The sequence below is a fragment of the Tetrao urogallus genome (assembly GCF_951394365.1).
Source record: "Tetrao urogallus genome assembly, chromosome: 15".
Lineage (NCBI taxonomy): Eukaryota > Metazoa > Chordata > Aves > Galliformes > Phasianidae > Tetrao > Tetrao urogallus.
The window spans coordinates 3,150,642-3,173,091 of NC_136828.1; the positions used below are offsets into that span (position 1 = coordinate 3,150,642).

The following is a 22,450-nucleotide window of genomic DNA, read 5'->3' on the forward strand; positions in this document are numbered from 1 at the left end:
AAGCCAATGGATATTGAATACGCTTCTATACTTCCCTATTCTGAAATTGTCAAGCTTTGCTATTTAAAGTGGTAAAGAAATATATGGTATCTTCTTTTACATTCTGAGAATCTGGGAAGTACTGTTTGTGATCACCCACCCCAGGAGTGGATGTACAGACACAGATTTCAACAACAAAGTGATTTGCAAATGACTACTTTTCTCTGAAATCACTCTCTGAAATTTGCTTCCTATTTGTATTTCACTTGTGAAATGGGGGAGAGTGGCCAGGTTGGTCTCCAGACTTTCATGCTTATGCATATGGAGTACAATACTCTTTCAGGTAGTTTCCCATCTGCTTTAGAGTTCTTATTTTTATCTCAGTCGTCCCCTGTGCAATGATTATTGGCCATAGACAGATTAGGAACATTGCCTCTTTCCCTGTGATTCCAAAAACAAAGTTAAAAATTAGCCTTAAAAAGTCTTTTGGGAAAACATTATTTTGCATTTTATTACAATTGGCATTTATTCTTGAAAGCCATTTGTTTGACTGCACACTCAAGGACGTTGTACAGAACTGAAATCTAGCCCGTGGGCCTGTAATTGTTCAGTTCTACATTTGCTTTTCTTCATTTATTTGAAAAAAAAAATACAAAAATGACAACTTTATTGAAAATCATAATTACCTGCTCTTAATTGTGCTGAGATGGAAATTAAGCAGCCCCCTGGTGGGGTCACGAGGAGAACACTGCCCCTGCTAACACAGCTTCTCTGTGCTGCCCCCACTGCATTCCCATGAGATCCATGGTTATCCCCCCTCTGCATCTTACTGTTGTTGAAGTGAGAAAAGCATTTGGGTCCTACATGTGTAGAATGCAGCGCTCGCCTCATCCTCACTGAATGCTGAACCTACTACTTCTTTTCTCCCCACCTTTCTTCTTGTGCACGTGGCTGAGATACTTTCCCTTTTGCTGATTAATTATTTGTATTTGCTTTGAGCACTGTCGGTGTAGCAGTTCTCCTTAGACCACCTGAGCACTCTGTATCTTCCTTTTGCCAGATGTGAGAATTGGACCAAACTGTCCTGCCTCTCCCACAGCCTCTTGTGTGTTCAGAATAGAGTTGCAGTATTTTACTGTACCTAGCAGAAGTAGAGCAAATGCAGTGCATTTGTTTCATAGTCTCTTCTGTTTCTCATCCTTCTTTCTTACATTGTTCTTCCTCATCTCTCCTCTTCCTAATTCCTGTCCTTACCTTTCCTCCATCGAGCTCTTTCCTTCTTCATCTTTCTCTTGTATTTAAATAGTGCTCAGCAGTGAGGATTGCTAATACAGGTGTAATGCTTGGGTGGCTGAGATGCAGGAAACCTGTATGGAAGATGTCTCCTATGCAGGATAGTAGCAGCAGAAACTGCAGTTGAAGATAGACTATAGAAGATGGTGGCAACAGCTGAAGAGAAAAGGGCCTGCAGTTGTGTACACTTGATGCTAAATGTATAGAAGTTACCACGCTAAGTTCAAGCAGTATTTATGCTTTCTTTCGTCAGGCCTGCTAAAAGCAATCTTTAGGTTTGTATCTCTCCAACCATCATTCTGAGGGTTTCTCAAATGCATTTTTAGGTTTGAATATCAATGCTGCTATGGAACCCACTGTACCTAAGGTGTTGGATTGATATTTTTTAAAGTTACATGAAAGTGTTACACATGTAAGAATTCTGATTTCTGTCAACATAAAAGCTTGCATCTGCGGCAGAGGAGTTGTATGAATAATTTTGTTTCTGTTTTTCATTGTGCTTCTCTGACCCCTTCCTGGTGGTCCATCCTCTCCATGGAATGGACTTTCTTATCTTATTTCTTCCTGTTTTGCTGAAAAAGGAAGCACTGGATTTTCTCAGTAATGCTTTAGGAACTTAAACAGTTTAGCTCCAACTGTTTGACAGACCTCCTGCAGAAATGCAGACAGATGGTACATTTTGATACTCACCCAATGAGTATCTCTGGGACTTTTTTCCAGGGGTCTTGCCCAAGGTCTTAAATTATGAGATTTGCATAAACATGAATTTCTTTAAGTATTAAGTCAAGAATTGCCAGTCTAAAACTGTAGTTTTGTTTATTGTTTATTGTTGCTTTTTAATATTAACGTGATTATTTTCATTATGTCTAAATGGAAAGGGAAATTGTGACAGATAGCCTTTATAACAGAGGGGCAATATAAAAGTGCTCACATAACAGAATTTTATAGTCAGGGGAACCCAGATGTGACCTGCATAGTCCTGGAACATCTACCGTTCCATATTCTTGGAACATCTACTGTAGTGGTTTGCTTCCAGTTGTCAGTATGTTAAATGCATATGTAATGTTGTTTTCAGATGAGGACTTGTCTATCAAGGAAGTTGGCACATCTAGAGCAGAGTGGCACAATGAACAAGAACACACTCTGCAGGAGTCCTGGAACTCATTGGTGAAGTTTAATTACTCCCATCGTGGCCGAATCTCTAACATGGATTTTCAAGGGGATATCTTCGATGAGTTTCTCCATCAGCAGAAAATCAACCGGCTGGGAGAATATCATCTCATGAGAAAAGAGGGAGTACAAGCACCACCGAAAAAGCGAGAAGAAAATTCTGTGGAGGCACATGATGGAAATGATTTTAAAATACCCGTTTTACCTTATGGGCAGCACTTAGTAGTAGACATTCGAACAACGTGGGGAGACAGACATTATGTTGGTCTTAATGGAATTGAAGTTTTCAGTTCTAAAGGAGAGCCTGTTCAGATTTCAAAAATAACAGCTGAACCACCTGATATAAATATTTTACCAGCTTATGGCAAAGATCCCAGAGTAATAACCAATCTAATTGATGGGGTAAATCTGACACAGGATGATATGCATCTCTGGCTAGCACCGTTTACCCCTGGAAAACCTCACTTTATCTTTATTGACTTTGTGAATCCCTGTCAAGTAGCTATGATTAGGATTTGGAATTATAATAAATCTCGCATACACTCTTTTAGGGGTGTGAAAGACATTATAATGATGTTAGATGAACAATGCATCTTTAAAGGAGAAATTGCTAAGGCTTCGGGAACCTTGTCTGGAGGTATGCTATCATTTCTTTCTTACTCTGTGGAAGCAGCAGCACAATATAAACAAATACATTTATCTTGTTTGTTATCTCTTTACTCTTCAATGCAGATTGGGGATTTTATATAGTACTTAATCCTTTTAATTTCAAAATGTAATGCAAAACTATCTAAGGCATTCTCTAATGATGTTGTGAATTTTAGTAGCATATAGAGCTAATTTTTATTCATAATGATGTCTTAAGATCATATTTCAGTAACCTCAGATAGTCACTAGATATTTGTAAGTTGCAGGTTTTTTAGTTTTCACAGATATTTTGGAGAAAGTGATAAGCTTTTTTTCTCATCTTCAAGGTTCGTCTGCTGGGCAATTAAGGTTGAAATTGAACATAACTGTCTCGGTAGTCAGTTCCTATTCCCCATATATTATCTTTAACCACCGCTGTAGATTAAATGTGAAGGACTGAATAGCATTTTTTAGTACTCTAAATATTTTTCTACATAGCTTCTCAACTTAATTCCATATGTTGCCTTCAGCTCCAGAGCACTTTGGGGATACAATACTGTTCAGTACCGATGATGATATTCTTGAAGCTATATACTGTTATGATGAGACATATGATGGAGAAATGGAGAATGCCAGCTCTCTGAGATATGAAGAAGAGCTAAAGAGGCCAACAACAGCTGATGGGGATGGAGATGAAAGACCTTTTACGCAAGCAGGGTTAAGAACAGAGGATCAACAGGTAGGGATCTCTGCATTCAGTACTCTTATAAATGTGTCTTTCTGAAATATGAGGTAGAAATAGGAGGCGCTGATTTCTGTGGTGCTGTAAAACTGTAGAAGGACTAATAAAGCTATCTGTGTTTTGAAGTTATTTTTTTTTTTCATCAGCTTAATAATTCATGGGAGTTTTTTAAGCCCAGAAGTTCTTCCACAGTTTGCTTTCTCTGGTTAATGAGGCTACCAGGAAGGCTTTAAGGGATCATACATTTCTTTTTTTTTTCTTTACTTACTTGAGCAGAGAGTACAGGGTTGTTTGTTGTTTGTTTTTTTTTTTTTTGTCTGGGTACTCCTGAAGATTTATACCACTGTCAATGATTTTTACCTTACATTTATTCATGTAATGAGTAGTTCTGTTCCCCATCACTCCAAATGTTGTTTTCCCCTATTTTCCACACTGTATGCGCTTGCTTGTTTCTTTCTCCTCAAATGAAATAGCTGAGGTGGGATAGGATCTAGCATAATGTCGTTTTATATCTTCACAAGTTCTCCTTTATTTTTTCCTCTTTTCTTTTCTAACTAGCAGCTTCACAAATCTATATCCCTTTTGCAGCATTAAGGTGTTCCTTTCTATTCCATAGAGTAGATATTTTACTGCTGGAGGAGGGCTGTATTTTCATGCACTGCAGTCTTGCTTCACTTCATCCTAATGGCCCAGTGACTGAGCAACAGTCCTGCTTGATTTTCAGCTTAAAGTGGTATGGTGTAGTCTTTAAATTGCTTTCTATCTTCTTGCAATGTTGATGAGCACCTGCTCTTTCTTCAATGAGGACATCTTGTTCAGTGGGACACTCTTGCACAACTGTGAGGAGATGCAAAACTGAATCAAAATTCCAGCTGGTTCAGTTAAAGTACTCCTAACATGAGTTTCCTAACAAGCCTTGTGCTGTTTTCAGGCCTGGGTGGTCTATCTTGACCTATTCTGTTGGCTTACATGACATAGGGAAATGCTCTGGTCTTGCTGTCTCAAGTCAGAGACTCTAACCCTTTGACTCCTCCAGTGCTAGTTAATAGTGATGCCATTAACTGTTTCCATCTTCACTTGCATCACCTTAAACTGTTTGGACGCTTTGTGTAATGCAGAGTTTCACCAACACAAATTGAGGTTCACCTTCCATTTATTGATCACTTGTTCATTGCTAGCATTCACCCAGGGCCTCTTTCATTGCAGAAGCTCAGGCGTGGACTCCCTGATCCTTACTTAGATTCTGCTTCTCTTTTCACTGTTCATCTGTGATGCTTTTCTTACTCCTTTTTTAACTCTGAAATGTGCTGAATCAGCAGTGGAGTAGCAATAGCTATTCCAAATGAACCTCTGATCTCTCTGTCATTCAGTACATGCTAGGACCATCAGTATTTTCTGGATGTGTATGCTATCAGAATGATATGAATCTAGATGATTTGTCTTCCCCAGCGTAACATCATCATTCAAGCTAGTATTGGGTTTGAGCAGTCTCTGCCTGTTGATCATTAACCCTTTCCAGCTGTTACATCTTCAAGTGGATGAGAAAGTGTATTTACTGCACTGACTTATAGCTCTTAGCAAGGCATCTTACATTATTGTCAGTATTATCTATGGTCATCTGTCTTTCATCTCCTTAACCATGATTTCATTTAAGGGAACCATTTCAGAATGGTCATGTTTAGGAGCTTGGTAATGATTTCTACTTTTTATTTCTTATCCATTAACTCCCATACAGTGATGATATTTTGTTCTACTGTAAGGATCTGAGAACATAAGTAGGTCAGTGTTCACAAGAAGTGTTGAAATAGTAGAAAATTAGGCTAAATCTGAAAGAAAAGATAGAGGATAGTAATGGAATGCAGGGAACTGAGTGGCCAAGAAATGAGGAATAGGGAGAAAAGAACTGATAAGCCACCTTTTATGGTCTGCAAGAGAAGGCTCAATAAAACCAGTACCTTTACTAAGTCCACAGATTTTGATATTCAGTAGAGTTTTAAATTGTAATTACCAGATTGGTCCTGAAAAGTTGTTCTGAGAAAAAAGCATGAGGCCTCAAAGATGGAGTCAGTGTTCTATGACGTTACCCTCAGTAGCAGAGTTGTTTTCCGTCTTTCCATCTTGTGTGGATTGTGTGTTGCAGGATGTGGTTTTCTTGGAGAGACTGAAACTGTGTGATGGCACTCTGTGAGGGCTTAACTTCCATCTGCAATTCCATCTGCAGTTCTTGTCTCTGTGACACGTTTGCAGCGTATTGGCAATGCTATGTGTCATTTGCTAATGGCAGTCTGCAGGTACAAAAGTGCCTTAATTTCAGACTTTCCAGGAAAAGTCAGCCCACATTAGGGAGTCTCCCATTTAACATTCCCATATGCACTAGCAAAAAATCCCATGTGAACAAAGTATATTGCATAGGCAATATGTCTCTAAAATACATATCATCTGCATGTTCATTGCGCATCTCGGTTTGTTTTTTAGGTGCAAAAGCAGGCAGTCCTGCTGGATTCTGTCTCTGCTTGCACACCCAAGGAACCAGGAATATTTACTGGAAAGTGTAAGTTTGTTCTTTTTCACTTTCTGTGTATGCTGCTTCCTACCCCTGCTAATGTTATCAAGAAGGATCTGATTTGTCGTTTGTGCAGACCTTTGTGGCAGATGTCAGGTCTGGAATAAAGAAGAGCAATTGAGTATTTAAGGCAGAAGTTTGTTGTGTTTTTTTGTTTCTTTGTTTTTTACTGTGGAATTTAGAACACTGTATTGTAACAGATGGCATTTAATCTTAGAAAATAACACTAGCCATTTGCTTAGTCCTTGAATGGGATTTGTGGTAGCTGTGTCCATTACCAAGTAATTCTCTTCCAATCCTACATATTTATTTAGACTGATTTTCTCAGATCAGATTGACAATAGAAAACCTAGAGAGAAACTAGACCAAAATGTTGTATCTGTACTGAAAGCACTTGGTTTGTTGATACTGCTCAAAAAAACTGCCACCCTTTCTGGGACTTCAGGTTATTTTCAAGAGAGCTTCTGAATGGCCCAGAAGTACCAATTCCTGCTCCTTTGACCCAGCAGAGGGGAAATTGGCTTGTTGGGCTTGGTGCATATAAAGCATTTGGCAACGTGTGATGTACTCTGTGTAAATATACACAATACAGTTATTCAGCCACATATCTATGGACAATTCCTATAATCTATGAAGTTCATCCATAGCTTATAGATGGATATACATGTTTGTCATCAGTTTACATTTTTGTGAACTTCAGATGCCTTTCCCTCCTCCCATTTCTCAAAGTGGATGAAGCAGATAGTGAGGATGCAATTCAGAGCTCAGCAGATGCAGTCTCTCATACTGACAAGATATTGTTAACTAGCTGACTGGGCTAACTTGTCTCTACCAAACAAAGAAATCCTGATTCCCACTGAGTTCCTGCAGAGAAAGAGATGGAGAAGGTCCCAGCTGTGGTAAAAGAGTAGCTTCCCTTTTACCCTGAGGGCAATCTGACACAGGGATTGACAGAGTTGTTGAGATCTGAGGGCCTGGAGGCATTCATACCTCCACTGAGTGGCTCCTGGGAGACCTGATCTAATAGGCAGGAGTTAGATCTCCAGAGGTCCCTTCCATTCTGCATTAGCTTAGGTAGAATTTGCCTATGTGCTGTTCAGAATATGAATACTAACCTTGTGTGGATAGCTGCTAGATCCTATCTTTTCCCAGTCTGTTGGGAAAAAAAAAAAAAAAGTATATATACCTATATATTTTTGCCTGAGAACTGTTGCATATTTCTATAATAAGAAATGGCCTCAGGAATAGTAGCTAGTATCACTGTAGCCATGGTTCTAAGCTTGTCAGTTAATAGAACTCTTTACTTCTTAGCGTCCTTGCAAATATGAAGAGATCTCAACACCCGAGTGAATTTATGTGTACTTAGTCTCATGCAAATTGCTACTGCTATTTATAGGTAATTGGGCTGGATGGCTTAACAGCCCTAATGCTGTTTGTTTTACAGTGCATCATGACTATCGGTGCTTCATTAGACATTGTCCAACTTGATTCTCTCTGGGCTACATTTAATGTATGAAATGAAATATTTTAAGTTTACAGTGGTGAATTTTTATGGAACCTGATCAGACTGGAATATTGCTTGTCGTATCTGTATATGCTCTTTATATTTTTTGGAAAGCGTGAAACAGGTGGACCTGAAGATAATTTTATGTTGGTGCAGTATTTTCTTTTTAATTTCTGGAAATGCAGGGAAATCAACAGTGCTGTTTTTCAGTGGTGCTGTGCCATTAGAATGCTTCCACGGGAACAGTTTGGACATGAAGTTAGTGCATTCAGTGCAATAGTAAACCACATCTTCTTTCAGTGTATCTATGAATTGGTGCTCTCTAAGCAATCTACTCATGGGATTTATGAGAGACTGAATTTACATAAGTCCACACAGTCAGCTAGATGGCAAAAGATAACGGATAGCCTTCAGACTAATAGGTCTTCTGTTTCTGCATAATCTCAAAATCTGTCATGTCACTACTTAAATGTATTATTGAATTACTGTCACTCTGCAATCTGAGTAATGAGACACTTGATAACATGGTTGATTGGAAGCAGTATAGTTACAAGTGAACAAGATGTCAGCAGCCCACTAAAAGTCCAACACAGATTTACGACAGTTACTGCACTATTATGTGGAAGTAGGCAAGCAAACCAGAACTATCCAAAAGCAGGATATACAGTTATTTAAACAAATAACACGTGGTGCTAATTAATGGGAACTGCACTTATATAGTGTATATATGGAGTATAGAATAAATATTTAGCTCAATAGAAGTTGTGTTATAGAAAGTAATGATTGGACAATACAGAGTACAGAATGGAAGGAGTTTTGGCTTAAGTTCAAACTGTTGGCAAGTAGGCAGCCATGAATGTATGATAATCTTGATCACTAGAAAACAGTGATGCATGTATTATCTACCACACTCTACTTAGCTTTATTTAGGATAGTGAGGTCATGTGGCTGGCCAGTGCTAATTGAGTCTGATCTTTGAATGAAGTGGGTTCAGAGGCAGACTATGAGCTGTTATTTGTGCCAGAGTATGAGCAGTTGGACTTAGTGCATTAAAGGGTCACAGAGTGGAGAGTAAGTAGATCCAATAGCGCTGCTAATGGCAGTGACAGACCCCACTCAGAGCAAATTGCTAGGTTTCTGGCTCGCTTAGGAGAGATAAGAGAAGCCTTCTGCCCCCGACGATGTAGGTAAATGCTACAGCATTTCACTGTGCTTTTATCCATGTTGTTGTGAGTGCTCTGTATTAACCCATGGCACAAAGAGCAGCTTTTGAAGTGTTTGAGATGTGGGTTTGTAAGTAGCGGCATTCATTGTTGTTCTGCTTTTTGGTTTCATTTTTTTATCTGCTTTGTACCAGTGAAATTGATACTGATTACCCTCTTTTGGAGGCTTGGGCCCATACTTTAAACTAGAATGCATGTAGGTATGTATGTATATTGTATGTATATTCTTTTACATAGGCCTGCAACTGAATTTTACCGTGACTTGGGGAGATCCTCATTACCTTGGACTGACTGGACTGGAAGTGATAGGAAAGAATGGCCAAGCATTAAAAATAAGTATGGAACAGATTTCTGCTTCACCCCAAGACTTAAATGATCTTCCGGAGTATACAGGAGATTCTAGAACATTAGAAAAGTAAGTAGTGAAAGGGGGAGAATAGGTAGAATAACGAGTAATTTCTTCAGATGTTTTTGTGTGTGTGTGTTCTGTAGCATCTGTCTGTGCATATGGAGTAATGTTTACGCAGCATTTCTGGATAATTGCAAGGAAAACTTCCAAGTTAGTGAAGAGTAAGAATATATGAGGGAATTGCAAGTGTAGGTGCTGCTCTCAAATTCTGCAGCTTTTGTTTTTATAATTTTAATGAAGTCTTTGCTTCCCCAAATTATGTATGTACATAATGTACAGAAAATCTCTCCTGTAGGCGTCAAGATCAAAGAAATCTTCCTGTGAGATCCCCCATGATGAAAAGGCTCTGGTGGTGTAGTCTGGAGAGGCTTTGATGGACCTAGATGCAAAGAATTCATTTAACTTTTCATTCAGTGTCTTCTCTGGTGCTCCTTTTAAGCCTAGTCATCCGTTGATCCTACAGAATTTCTGGCAAGCTTTTTGCTCCTGATATGTTTGATGGATTTTTATTTATGGTGCCTTTTGCTTGCTAGCCTACATATTCTTTCTTGGCATGTGCATATACATTTAGCCATCCAGAGTTTATGATCCTATTGATTTAGTTTGTTTGATCATGACTTTTGGTGAAAGATGATTTGTAATAACTTTCTTTATCCTGCCACTAAGCCGGGCTGGCTTCTATTTTCATTTAATTTAATTTTTTTTTTTTTAAGTCCTTGCTTTTTCTTTTGTCTGTCTTAGAGAGATAAATTTGTTCTATGTTTCAAATACAACATCCATAATATCCTGTCTGATATATGTAATGATTTTATTTTGTTGCTTTCTTGCCTTTTTTTTTTTTTTTTTTTTTTTTGACAGGCTTCATTTTTACTTGAGAGCCTTTTTGAGCATAAGACAAAGGGTCTTAATTTTTTTCTTCTGGCTTTTGATATTTCTGTAAGCATGTTGAGCACTTCAGTGCTCTTCAGCTTAGCATTTGGAATGAGTCCTATGTAGTATTGACTGTTCAGGACTAAGTCAAGTTTTGTCTCTTTCTTATGGGCTCTCTAATCAATTCCTCTGTGAAAGACTCATTATTCATATCTATTTCTTGAAGAAACTGCCAAATCTGGTACTCGTTCTTCTATTACACTTTAAAACAGTATGCACATAGGGCAGTGTACAAAAGTGATTACAGTAGGGCAATTGAATCATCCTCTCCTTAGTTCTTTGTATATCATACTTTCTGGTAAAAGTCAGGATTCCAAAACGGGGAAATAATGGAATTGAACTTACCTAGTCAGTCTGAGGTGTGCTGTTATGAGAAGATGTTGTCATATTGTAGAATGGTGGGAAAAAGGGCTGTTCCTTAATGAGCCTAATGAGAGCTGATAAAGGATGTGAACAAACTCTGCTCCATCTCTGGGCTCTTCAGATACCATCTCAATCATGCTCAGTGTAGAAATATGCTGCTGACTGCCAGATAAACTAGTTTAGGCATGGACCTCTATTAATAAGTTATAAAATGTCTGGGACTGAGAATTTTGCCTTTAGTAATTTTGGTGCAGAGGTACCAAATGAGCTTTTCTCTGCTTGTTTGCTCAGGGAAGAAAACCAAAGGATTTTTCTGTTTTTCTTCAAACAGAGCCAACTAAAGGAAATGTTGTTCCCCCCAGCCACTCCATCTTTAATTCAGCAGTTCTGTATTACTTTTTATGTTTAATGTGCTTTTTAGTTGCATGCACATAGGTACAATAATGGAATTGGTAAGTGGAAATAAGAAAATTGACACCTAGTAAAACACCTGTTTTCATGAGAGGAGCAGGCTTTTCCTTTCTGTCACTAATGGATTTTTCTCCTTGTAGGTTAATAGATGGGACTAATATTACAGCTGAGGATGACCATATGTGGCTCATTCCTTTCTCTTTTGGAGAAAATCATCTACTCACAATCCATTTTGATAAAAGTGAAAGTATTGCAGGGCTTCGTTTCTGGAACTATAATAAATCTCCAGAGGATACCTATAGAGGGGTAAGTAAAAGAAAAGGAGCACTGCCAGCAAAAATATACAGCGGTGCATTGGAAAATTGGTACTGTGATAAATGAATATAGCTGCCTTAATGGAACACCATAAATCTTTCTAGATTGTGTGAGTCTGAGTTTTGTGGCAGGTATAATGCATTTCTGTCTCTGCAAACAGCAAATATTGAAAAAAAGCCAGAGACAGTTTAAAGAAAACTTCACAGATGATTTTTCTAAGAGACACATAGTAGCACATATTACTTTCAAGATATATGATTCCAAAGTGGTATCCTCTCACTATCCGGTATTTAAGTCTCCCATATGATTCTTTATTTCCTGCAGCACGAGGAATGATAGAACAGGGGGCACTTCAACAGCAATTTGGTGTAGATAAGTTGAAGAAAGCAGTATCTGTGTATAAACTTGTGTTTTCCTCTGACTATGGGGATCCTTTTGTTTTTGAGCATCGTGCTTTTCTGAAGTCTGCCACTTAAAATAAAATTAATATTTAGTCAATTGACTGTAAACGCTATTGAACTATTTGCTTAATCGGTAGCATTTGGTAACATGATAAATAGAGATTTGGTAAGTCTTTATAAAATTAGGAATGTAATGAAAAGTCTTTCAATGTGCACAATGAAACCCCCAGGCTCTATCTGTGTGGGCATGCAATGCAATTTTCAAACTTGCTTTCATTTTTCAATTATGTACTATGATAGAGTTTATGGTACCTGAAATCTGTGTACTTCCCAGGCAATCCAATGGAAAGCAGTAGGTGATGGCATCACGATACTTGGCTAACATTGATGAGCCTAACATTCATCCATGTAAATTCATCCATCAGTTATCAAGAAGCAAGAGTCTCTGGGACTCCACATTTGTTTTGGAAAATTGATATCTTCAAACAGTTTGGCTGATGTAGGTTAGATAAAATTGCACAGTGTACCTCCTCACTTATTTTCCAATTTGCTTTTTTTAAATTTTCTTAGTAGATAAGAAAATTGTTCCTGTGTGTGAAACTAGAGAGAGACAATACAAAAAATTCCAGGAAGTTTCTAGAATGATCCAGGCCTCCAACTTTAATTCATAAGACTGTGCAAGGGGTTTTTCAGCCTGGAGAAGTCTGTGAGGTGACCTGATAGCAGCCTTTCAGTATCTACAGGGGAGCTGCAAGGAAGAAGAAGACAGACTCTTTAGCAGGTTCTGTGGTGATAGAATAAGGGGATATGGTTTCAAGCCCGAGAAGGATAGATTTATTTTGGATATAAGGGAAATATATTTTACAGTGAGGTTGGTAAGGCAGTGTAGCAGGTTGCCCAGTGATGTGGCTGATGCCCTGTCCCTGGAGATTTCCAAGGTGAGGCTGGATCAGGCCCTGGACAACCTGATCTAGTTGTGCTGTCCCTGTTCACTGCAGGGGAGTTGAACTAGATCGCCTGCAGAGGTCCCTTGCAACTCTGAGGATTCTATGGTTTTAGATAGTAATAAATACTGGGGAACTACTTTTCTGTGTAAATTTACCTTTCACAAATGAATGTTCCCTCTCTGAAGTTTGGCCTTGGCCTCTTTTAGTTCAAGCACGGGGTGTTGCAAAATGCTGAAGACTGGACAAGGACTCACAGAGGTTCAGAGGGTGACTTCTTTCATTTTAGCCACAACTCCTCTAGAGGCTTTAACATTTGACATCTCATTTTTGTAATACAATGCAGTAACCCAACCTGTTTGACTTAAGGGAGGGTTCAGGAGCATTATCATATAAACATACCCCTGGGTAATCATGTTTTTTAGTAATGTTGCTTAGTTAATTTGTATGATTGGGCTTAAAGGGCTTTCTACCCTTTATCTCCTTGAGAGTGATATGGCACTGGGGCAGCATGCAGCGATGGGATGAGTCAATTTGAGAGACCCACAACAACCTGATTTACCTTTGCAGGCTTCTCTTCTCTGAGCAGGAGTCGTGACTGGAAACATGCAGAAGTCCCTTCTGATTTAAATCTTACTGTGATTCTGTGTGCATAATGTAATACGGAGAGCAGCCTATGTAGTGATGGGGAATATTTTGCTTTCCCATTATAAGAGCAGGTCTTCCCAAGGCAGAACAGGGGGGAGAAGTGTTTGTACATGAATTGTCAAACAAAATCAAGTTTCTGAGTGTGTGTTTGTGTCTGAGCTATTAAAAGGGCTAAAAGATTTCAAGGATTTGGCTATTTAACATGCAATTTCGTCTTTGGAGACAAACCTAGACAAGAAGAAAAGTATATTTTTACAGTTTATTTTGCAAGGTAGCAAAGGAGGTGAGTCTGACAAAGTAAGTGCGCAGGCAGCTCACCTCTAAGTCCCCCAGTGAAGTGCCATTAAAATGCTGTAACAGATGAATCCTGTAAAAGAACGAATAAAATAACATACTTGAAAAAACTGAGGATGCAGGATATCTGCTGGGCCACAGTTAAGAGGCTTTAGACCATAGAGCTGGGGTATCATGGCATCTGTTTTTCAAAGCATTGCTGTTCTTCTAAGAAACGGTCCCTGGACATGAGATAGAATGATTTGCTAGGCAGCTGTAGACTGGTGGATTCTATTCACAGCTTTAGAATGAAAGGGTAATGGCAGTAAACTGTCAAAATGAAGGCTTGTATGCTATTTCCAGCTCTATGAAAAATTACCTTATGAAAGCTTTGTTATGTGATTTGTAAAATGCTATGTGTGATGGTTGAGTGCCTCCTCAGATGATGAAAATTACTTAGAAATGAGGGCTGTAAAGGGCACATAAATATAAGCAGCTGTGGTGTAATAGGTAAGATTTCATCTCTAAGTCTCCAGACTTTCCATTCAATACATGTTCTCTAAACTAAAGTGTATTTCAGTGGATTTTTCATTTCCTCTCCCTAGTCTGGCAGCTTGATTCAGCCAGAAAGTACCATGCAGAAGAATTTCTTATACACAAAGTGTATTTCCTTTATTTTCTCCCAAGCTTATTAAGGATGAAACCTGCAATAGTTATTTCCCTCTGCTTGCTGCTTTCACTCCTAATTTATCTTCATGCTCTTTGGAAGTGAAGCAAGCACCTTGCACAGTCCAGTACCTCAAGTTTTCAAATTGAGAAATGCTTTTGTAAACAAACAAAATGCACAAAAAATGTCCAAACAAACAAAAACTTTCTGAAAAAGATTTACTTCTGGTTTGTTGCACTTGCAACTCACTGAAATGGTAATTGACAAAAAATTAATGGCAAACTGCAAAAATATGAAAGCTGCTGTGAGTATCCGGCTTTGTAGGAAACCTGAAGTGTTAAGTTGTTCTCAGATTGACATCTCAAAGTAAATATTGCTTATTTTTTAATAAAAATACTAATAACAGATCATGAGAACTACATATTTCCATACAAAACTATTCTCAAATAGTCATATATTCATCAGTAAGTATAAAATCTGAAGATGACAGAATTGAGTCACATTACCGTTAGACTAAATTAAGTCTTTTCTGCTAGCTAAATGAATCTATTCTCATTCAGTCCATTAATCAGCAGACTGCAATCATAGGGCCAGTTATAAGGCTATCCTGTTCTATTTTCCAGGTATTATTCCTTCCTTAAGCAGTAATTAGTGACATATTCAGTGCAATACTTTTGATTAACAGGAGACTGTATTTAACATACCTTAGGGCAAAATGCAGTGATAATTGTTGCTGCATGATGGAGTTGTTATGTGACTGTGATCATGCACACAGCTCCAGATGGTGTTAATGGGGGAGGATGAAGGGGCCTGAACTCCTTCATCTTCTGATCCAGGTATGGCTGAATTATTTGGTTTAACCTTCAGAGTTTATATCAGATGTGCACACATCTGAGACATAATTGTGGCTTGATCCTTTTTTGCCTGGTAGAGGTACCTTTTCTTTATTCATATGCCCTTAGGTTATATACAGCGCTGCTTGGTGGATGAGTGGGCAGGATCCTGGAAAAGTCCAAATGCTGCCTGCCACACAGATGAGTAAAATGGTGAAACAGGTTTTATACAAACATGGTAGAGACAGAATAGGGCTTGCTCATGAGAGATCACTAGGTTATGTGATCTCTTCAGCCAGGGTTGAGCAGTCAGGGCTGATCTACCGTTGCATTCAGGTGAATGATGAGCGACTAACCATCTCCTCAAATCACCTTTGCAACATATGCTGACTTAAAAGCTGAGTCTGTAGTCTCTTGACACGTGTTCTCCTGCAGCCCACAGATTTTCAGTTTACTGAGGTCTCTGGAGGTGCAGTAATTGAAGGAGCACTTCCAATCATTTGTATTTTATTTTTTATCTTTTTTTTCCTCCAAAATCCTAAGCTCTGCCACTTGCATCAATCTCGATAGGTAGTATCAGCTGTGATGTATTGAACTGCACTGGGTTGCAGGCTGGGTTCTGCTGCTCTAGGCTTCCTTTTGCCAAGGGATGTTACACTATAGAAGAATGGAACAAATACTGCAAAATTACAGGAACAATCGTTTCAGTCTCTGAAGTGAATGCATTGCATTGGATTTATGTTATGATTTTTCTTTCTTAAACAAGGCAAAGGTAGTCCACGTAATGCTGGATGGTCACAGCATCTCCCCACCAGAGGGCTTTCTTATCCGCAAGGGACCAGGCAACTGCCACTTTGACTTTGCCCAAGAAATTCTCTTCCTTGACTATCTGCAGCCCCAGCTGATGAACAGAGTACAAAGGAGGTACAGTAGCATATTTTTACTATCTGAACCACTCTTATTTGTTCAGTACTTGTATTCTCTTTTGAACCAAATCTGTGTGAGACACCTGGATGAAATGGAATGTTTTATTTAGATCAGAAGACAATCTGCTACATAATCTGGAGGGGAAAGGTACATGTGATGGCTTTTTTTTTTTTTTTAATTTGTTCTGTTCTTTCCTCGGTGAGCCAAGAGTACATAAGTAAACTACTTTGTCTTGGTTATTTTGGCAGGACTGGTTCAAAGAGAATGGAACAAGCTAGTATGGACTATGAAGCACCGCTCATGCCATGTGGTTGTATCCTCCTCTGTCATTTTCTTAGTACATAACTGAGGTATTCGGTATAACGTCGTCATGAATTCCAGTAGTTCTAAATACAACTTTCCATGCTATAAGAAATAATGAGATGTGAAGAATATGACGAGAAAGGCATTTGTTAAATATGACTTAAGAATAAATAAATGGAACAGAATATACGAAGGTGTGACCTGTAGTCAGATGCTCTGGTACCACTTCTTCCCACCTTTTAGAATCCGTGAAAACTGGAGCTAGAAACCCATTAGCACAGTATCCTGCCAGCCTGTCAAAGCTAGTAATAATCTGTATTCTTGCATATCTTTGAATGTTCACGGTGCTGTTCTTTTGAAATTTGTCGCATTTTATATCTTTTTTAAGACTGTGTTGCCCAGAACTGTGTAATATTTTCTTAATGTTTCTGGCTCTTTAATCTTATGTTTTCGTAAATAAGCACAGCCTTCTGTGGTTATACTTATTGTTGTGCCATCCATCTACCTGACAGCCCTCTTAAATCCATTAGGCTGTCCTAACCATGTTTGGAATCAATGAGATCTCAGCATTACGAAGTTCCTGACAGTTTCATGAAAATCAGTGTCTTTTCAGAGATAAAAATAGGTGCTCTGCTAGAAAAACAAACGGCACGCGTTCTTATTATATTCTCTGCCATTCAGTTAAGGGAAATATTTTCTGGCTAGTTATCATTCATGTAATTCAAAACTGAGCAAAGGCATAATCAGAAGGTGTAGGAAGGTAATAAAGGCTCTGGATAGGAGCTGTGGTATTAATAGGTAGCAGAATAGGGAGGTAGGATGCCTGCTCATAAATAAATAAAAGATTATATGTTCTTCTGGCAGCTGATGATGTAATATGAGCATACTTACACGTGAACAACATATAGAGACTCTTGCCTAGTTGTTTCAACCGTAGGGCTTCATTTTTGTGTGCTTGCTATCAGTAACAGAAATGACAAACTTCTTGTCTAATGTAGCTTATTCAGAGAATATCAGTATCAAATTTTCCTTAACAGCTCCTTCCTTCTTAGTTGTCTTCCAGTTTCAGCTTCTAACAAGCTGGGGCGATCCGTACTACATTGGTTTGACTGGTCTGGAGTTTTTTGATGAACATGGAGACCAAATCCTACTAACTGAAAACAGTATCTTTTTGAATTTGATTCAGTGTTCATGGGTAACCAGTAGAGGGAACGCAGGACACATTTGCAAGATACATAGTAATCAGTTATTGAAGAGTTGAAAAAAAATTTCAGTTTTCTGTATCAGCTAAAATAAGTGTAAAAAGCATGGATGCTGTGTGAACTGTGTATCTCAAGGGATCCTCATTGTGTAATTAATAGAGATTACACTGAAAAAAGAAGCTCTTTCCTGAGTGACGTTTTTATTCATATTTTGTATGGTGCATGATGGAGAAGAAACATATGGAAATTGATAAGTGTTAACAGAATTTTTAAAAGCAAGGGATCGTTAGCTTATATTATTCTTCATGTCTTTACAGTACAATACAGTGCCAGGTAAAGATAATTCAGTAAGTGTGGAATAGACATCTGTATCTGCTTGTACAGCAATGTCTCCTAGATGTATCAGGATTCCAGAAAGCACATTTGTCCAAGTGCTGTACTAAATGTGATAATTCAGCTACCAAGTCTGAAGCAAGTTTTTCCTAAGCTGCAGAATCATCTCTGTGTCATTCCTTAAATTCTTTATAAGTACATACAGACTCTAGCCTCTAAGAAGGCAAAACAAGTAAGAGTTATTGTCCCTCAAACTGGATTGCTGGGGACTTATAATTCTGAAGACAGTGCCATTCATCCCTATTTCTGTACATGCTTTTAACATATATTTTTAAACATAAGCATTTCCTGGGGAAAAAAATCTTACCCTAGAAAGCCTTTTCAATAGAGGACTTAATCTTCCCATGTGAGGAAATGAAAGAAGACCTTATTGAACAGTTACTTTTTATCACAAACATTGAGGAACTTAAGGAGAAAAAAAAAAAAAAAGAAAACTGGTCAGAAAGGTGACTGTTGTCTACAGGGATGCTTTTCTTAAGATATGTTTCATATGAGTTTCCACAACTGCACGAAAAATTCCCTAGGCAGTGCTTCTTTTTCTGATAAGGAAACTTTATTGATGAAGTCATAAAAATGGGCTTTAAAATAAGCGAAATGCTGCTAGTTAATTTCTTCCTATTTTAAAAATAATCTTGTGTGCCAGAATCTCTAAGGGCATTCCTGCTTTTAAAAATGTGTTCTCAAGTTCTTCAGCGATCTTAAATAAAGTGCTTGGAGTATTCTGTAACTTTTACTGCTGTACTGGAGAATACTTGCTCATGGAATCTGAAAGGAGAGGCACAGGCTCTTACACGTGGTATTTTGGGAACGTCCCTTTCGGTTATTTAAGCTGAAGTTATTTTTTCAGATATTGCTGCTTTTCCAGATAGTGTCAACGTTTTAGAAGATATATCTGGAGATATCCGAACTCCAGACAAACTCATTGACGGCGTAAATAACACAACTGATGGCAGACATATGTGGCTTGCACCACTTCTTCCTGGTTTGGTACGTTTTTCCTTATCATCTCATTCTACTGATGTGCACGGATATGGCTACAAGTGTAACGGAAGGGGAAAGAACTTTGAGGTCAATTTGATATTAGTAAGCTATGCTAAACAACTGCTTGTCAGGAGGAGTTCTCTTTATTCTGCTTTCTCTTTACTGCACTGCACAGACCACAGCAGTATAGATACAGGTTTCCCAGCTTTGTAACTCCTTGTATCTCCATGGTGCAACTGGAGAAGGATTTCTAGTGCGTGTTCAGTTACTGTGAAAGTATTACTGACAAAGGAGTTTAATCTGTGTTGTGCAATAAAGACCTGTGAAGTGGGAATGAACTGAGATCGTAAGTTAATTCTTACAAAAGCCAGTATGTTGTTTTTTTACAGTAGAGTTTTTTAACCTATCTTGAATTTAAATTCATAAATTGGATGAGACTGCTTTGTGTTTTGTAAGCTACAAGTGATTGAGCCCTTCTAGAAGCGGCATGTTTTTAAAATAATGGGGACCAAATATCTAAACAAGAAAAGTAGATAAACTTAGATGAGTTTTGACTTCATTTCTGGGAGGACGTTTTTTTCATGGACTTGCTTTGGGTATCATTAAGATGCATTCGTTTCCTAGAAGATTGGATTATGAAAGTGACAAAATGTAAGGCTGAGGTGTGATATTCTACAGCTTACTGTTGGAAAAACCCTTACTGCATATGTTACAGTTATTAATTAGACTACTGAAAATGAGGAAGTCAATTTTGAAAATAATTCATGTTGTAATGCATTGGGTATAGTTAAGATTAAAATTTTAATTATATTTGGAGGACTGACCCTTTGCATTTTGTGAGGAAATGGAAGGTCTGTGTAATGCTTGAGATTCCTACAGCCCACATTCAAACATCTTGAGTCCTGCATGTTGGCTGGATGTGAAGATATCCATTGAAACATCGGGGATGGGTGATTTGATAGCTGAATTTGTTTGGCATATGTTAACATCTTCGTGGAAACACTGTCAGAGAGGTTACTTCATTCTGATAAAAGGAAAATAATGCCTGATTCTAGCACGGTTCCGTGCATTGTTTTGTGTCAAATCTGACACCAAACTGTAGGTAAGATATTGGTATTAAAAGGGGAAGTGGATAGTATGTGAAATGTAGGAGGGATGAGGAAGCAATGGACCCTTCTGTCCTTAAACTGTAGCAAATGATACCTTTTCAAGATCCATATAATTCTGCCAACTTCCATGCTTTTGTTGCAAAGCCAGGCTGCTGAGAGATGTTCCAGTTGCTTAGAAAGCCGTGTAAACTCTGCTACATTGGAAAATTTGAATGCTTTAAGAAAGTTGTTTATAATGGACTTTCTTTTCCTTTCTAATATTGAAGTATTTTTGTCTTTTGCAGATTTATTACTAATGTAAGCGTGGTTAGAGTTCTTTGTCACTCTGTCACTGATTGTCACTTTGTTTATTTGCTTGAATGGATTTTCCATCAAATTTTTCATTATTTGTGACACCAACAATTGTCACGAGACATCATAGTCCAGATTTTCTTCTGGGAAAGAAGAGAGATGCAAACAGTTCCGTTGATCACGTCTGCCTCTCTTTCTTCAGTGCAAAAAGTGAAATGAGCAATATCTCGAGGAATAGTTGTTTGGCAAGCATCAGGAGAGTTGTCTGCGTGTACCTCACAGAAGTTGCAGGTTTTGTGGTAGAGCTCTCTTAGGGGATATGGGAGGAATGTTAGCGTTGCAAATAAGGTGTATTCCATTCATGTGTCAGCTTTTCTTGTGCTGAAGCACATCTGTATTTTGTTGATGTAATACTCATTAACGATATTGCTCTGCTCCTCCCCTAACTGATTAGCAGTCCAAGATGACAAGCTCAGATGCAAATATCCTCTTCTGATGACTTGTATGTACATTTGAGAGGGCAACTGTGCAGAAGAGTAACATCTGTGAATTATCAGCAGAAATGATAGCTAAATTGAAACCCTTACCATCAGTTATCTGCCCTATAGCTCTATATCTTCAAACACAGACCAAATTGATGAAATGCGTATGAGATGCTTTTTTTCTTTGGGGGATTTATCCTCTAAAATGTAAATGAATTCTCTTTTACAGGTGAATAGAGTGTATGTTATTTTCGATGCACCTACCACTGTGTCAATGATCAAATTGTGGAATTATGCCAAAACACCCCAGAGGGGTGTGAAGGAATTTGGTGTAAGTAATTTTTGTGTGCATTTTGTATCTTTTGCTGTACTTCTTCACAGTTTTACCAAAATGTGATTTTTATATGATCTGAATGGATAGTATTCATCTCATTAGCCCTGCATTTAATGTTAAAATGCTTAACCTGTGCTAGTCATAGTCCTTTGTTTCTTGTCCAAGGAAAGAACAGTTTTTCAGATAATAGCCTTAACAGAGTAATGCTTTCCTTTCTCCACTGGCTATGGAGCAGGTCTGTAACACCAGTTCAAACTAAAAACCCAAATTTTAGACAGCTGAAATGGGATGAGATTCACTAATTCCTAAATCTAAGAGTGATTTACTCCAGTTGATAGAAGAGTAGTTACATAAAGCATGAAATACATTTTTAATTACCTACTTGAAAACTTCTTTAGCAACATCAGTGAGAAGACAAAATGGGAGGAGAGAGATTGAAGGTTTAGGGACAAAAGCTAAACTTAGGACTGGAGTTATGGAACAATTGGTCCAAAGTGATTTCTAGTTAATTGACTGAAAGGACTGCTGAAAGCAGCACCTGATTCCTAGATTTTTTTCATTGTTAAGTTTCTTTATTATCTCTAGCTTTTGGTGGATGACTTGCTTGTGTACAATGGGATTGTGGATATGGTGAACCATGTAGTTTCAGGCATCCTACCCACCTGTGATCCAGTAGTTCCATATCACACCATTCTCTTTACGGATGATGATAAGATTTGCCATCAGAAGAGAACTGTAATTAGGTATGTGAGTAGATCTTGTCTAAAAGTGTTGTTTTTGGAAAATGTTGTCATGTGACTGGATGTCAGGAATGCACATGTTGCTATGAAGAATTCCCTTCTTAAAGCATACTCAGTCTCACTTAATGGTAAATAACCAGTAGCTTTTTACATGCTGGGACAAAAGTACTAGCTTGATTTCTAACTACTTTTTAACACTTTCAGGATTATTGATTCACATTTGAATGTATTTTCAAAAGACAGTTTTCCTTAGAGAAGAATTGGTGAACTGCAATGAGATTGCATGGGGGAGGGGCAGAACCCAAAAATTTTTGAAGAAGCATCTGGTATCAGAGAAAAGTCCTTTAAATGTCCTTTAAATGAAAAATGAGTTTGGTTCTCAGGGCTAACCCA

General features: G+C 38.2%; 1 protein-coding gene across 1 annotated transcript in view; it reads left to right on the plus strand.

Annotated features, from left to right (window-relative positions):
* Positions 1-22,450, plus strand: part of KATNIP (katanin interacting protein) — a gene marked incomplete at both ends in the record, with an annotated part of 53,272 nt that overhangs the window by 27,087 nt on the left and 3,735 nt on the right. Inside the window, 11 exons of the mRNA XM_079542663.1 lie at positions 2,348-3,079; positions 3,600-3,808; positions 6,287-6,362; positions 9,339-9,516; positions 11,355-11,520; positions 16,062-16,219; positions 16,471-16,535; positions 17,578-17,688; positions 18,968-19,107; positions 21,213-21,314; positions 21,903-22,060. Coding sequence (XP_079398789.1) covers positions 2,348-3,079; positions 3,600-3,808; positions 6,287-6,362; positions 9,339-9,516; positions 11,355-11,520; positions 16,062-16,219; positions 16,471-16,535; positions 17,578-17,688; positions 18,968-19,107; positions 21,213-21,314; positions 21,903-22,060 — 2,095 coding nt within the window. The remainder of the gene's footprint in view (positions 1-2,347; positions 3,080-3,599; positions 3,809-6,286; positions 6,363-9,338; positions 9,517-11,354; positions 11,521-16,061; positions 16,220-16,470; positions 16,536-17,577; positions 17,689-18,967; positions 19,108-21,212; positions 21,315-21,902; positions 22,061-22,450) is intronic.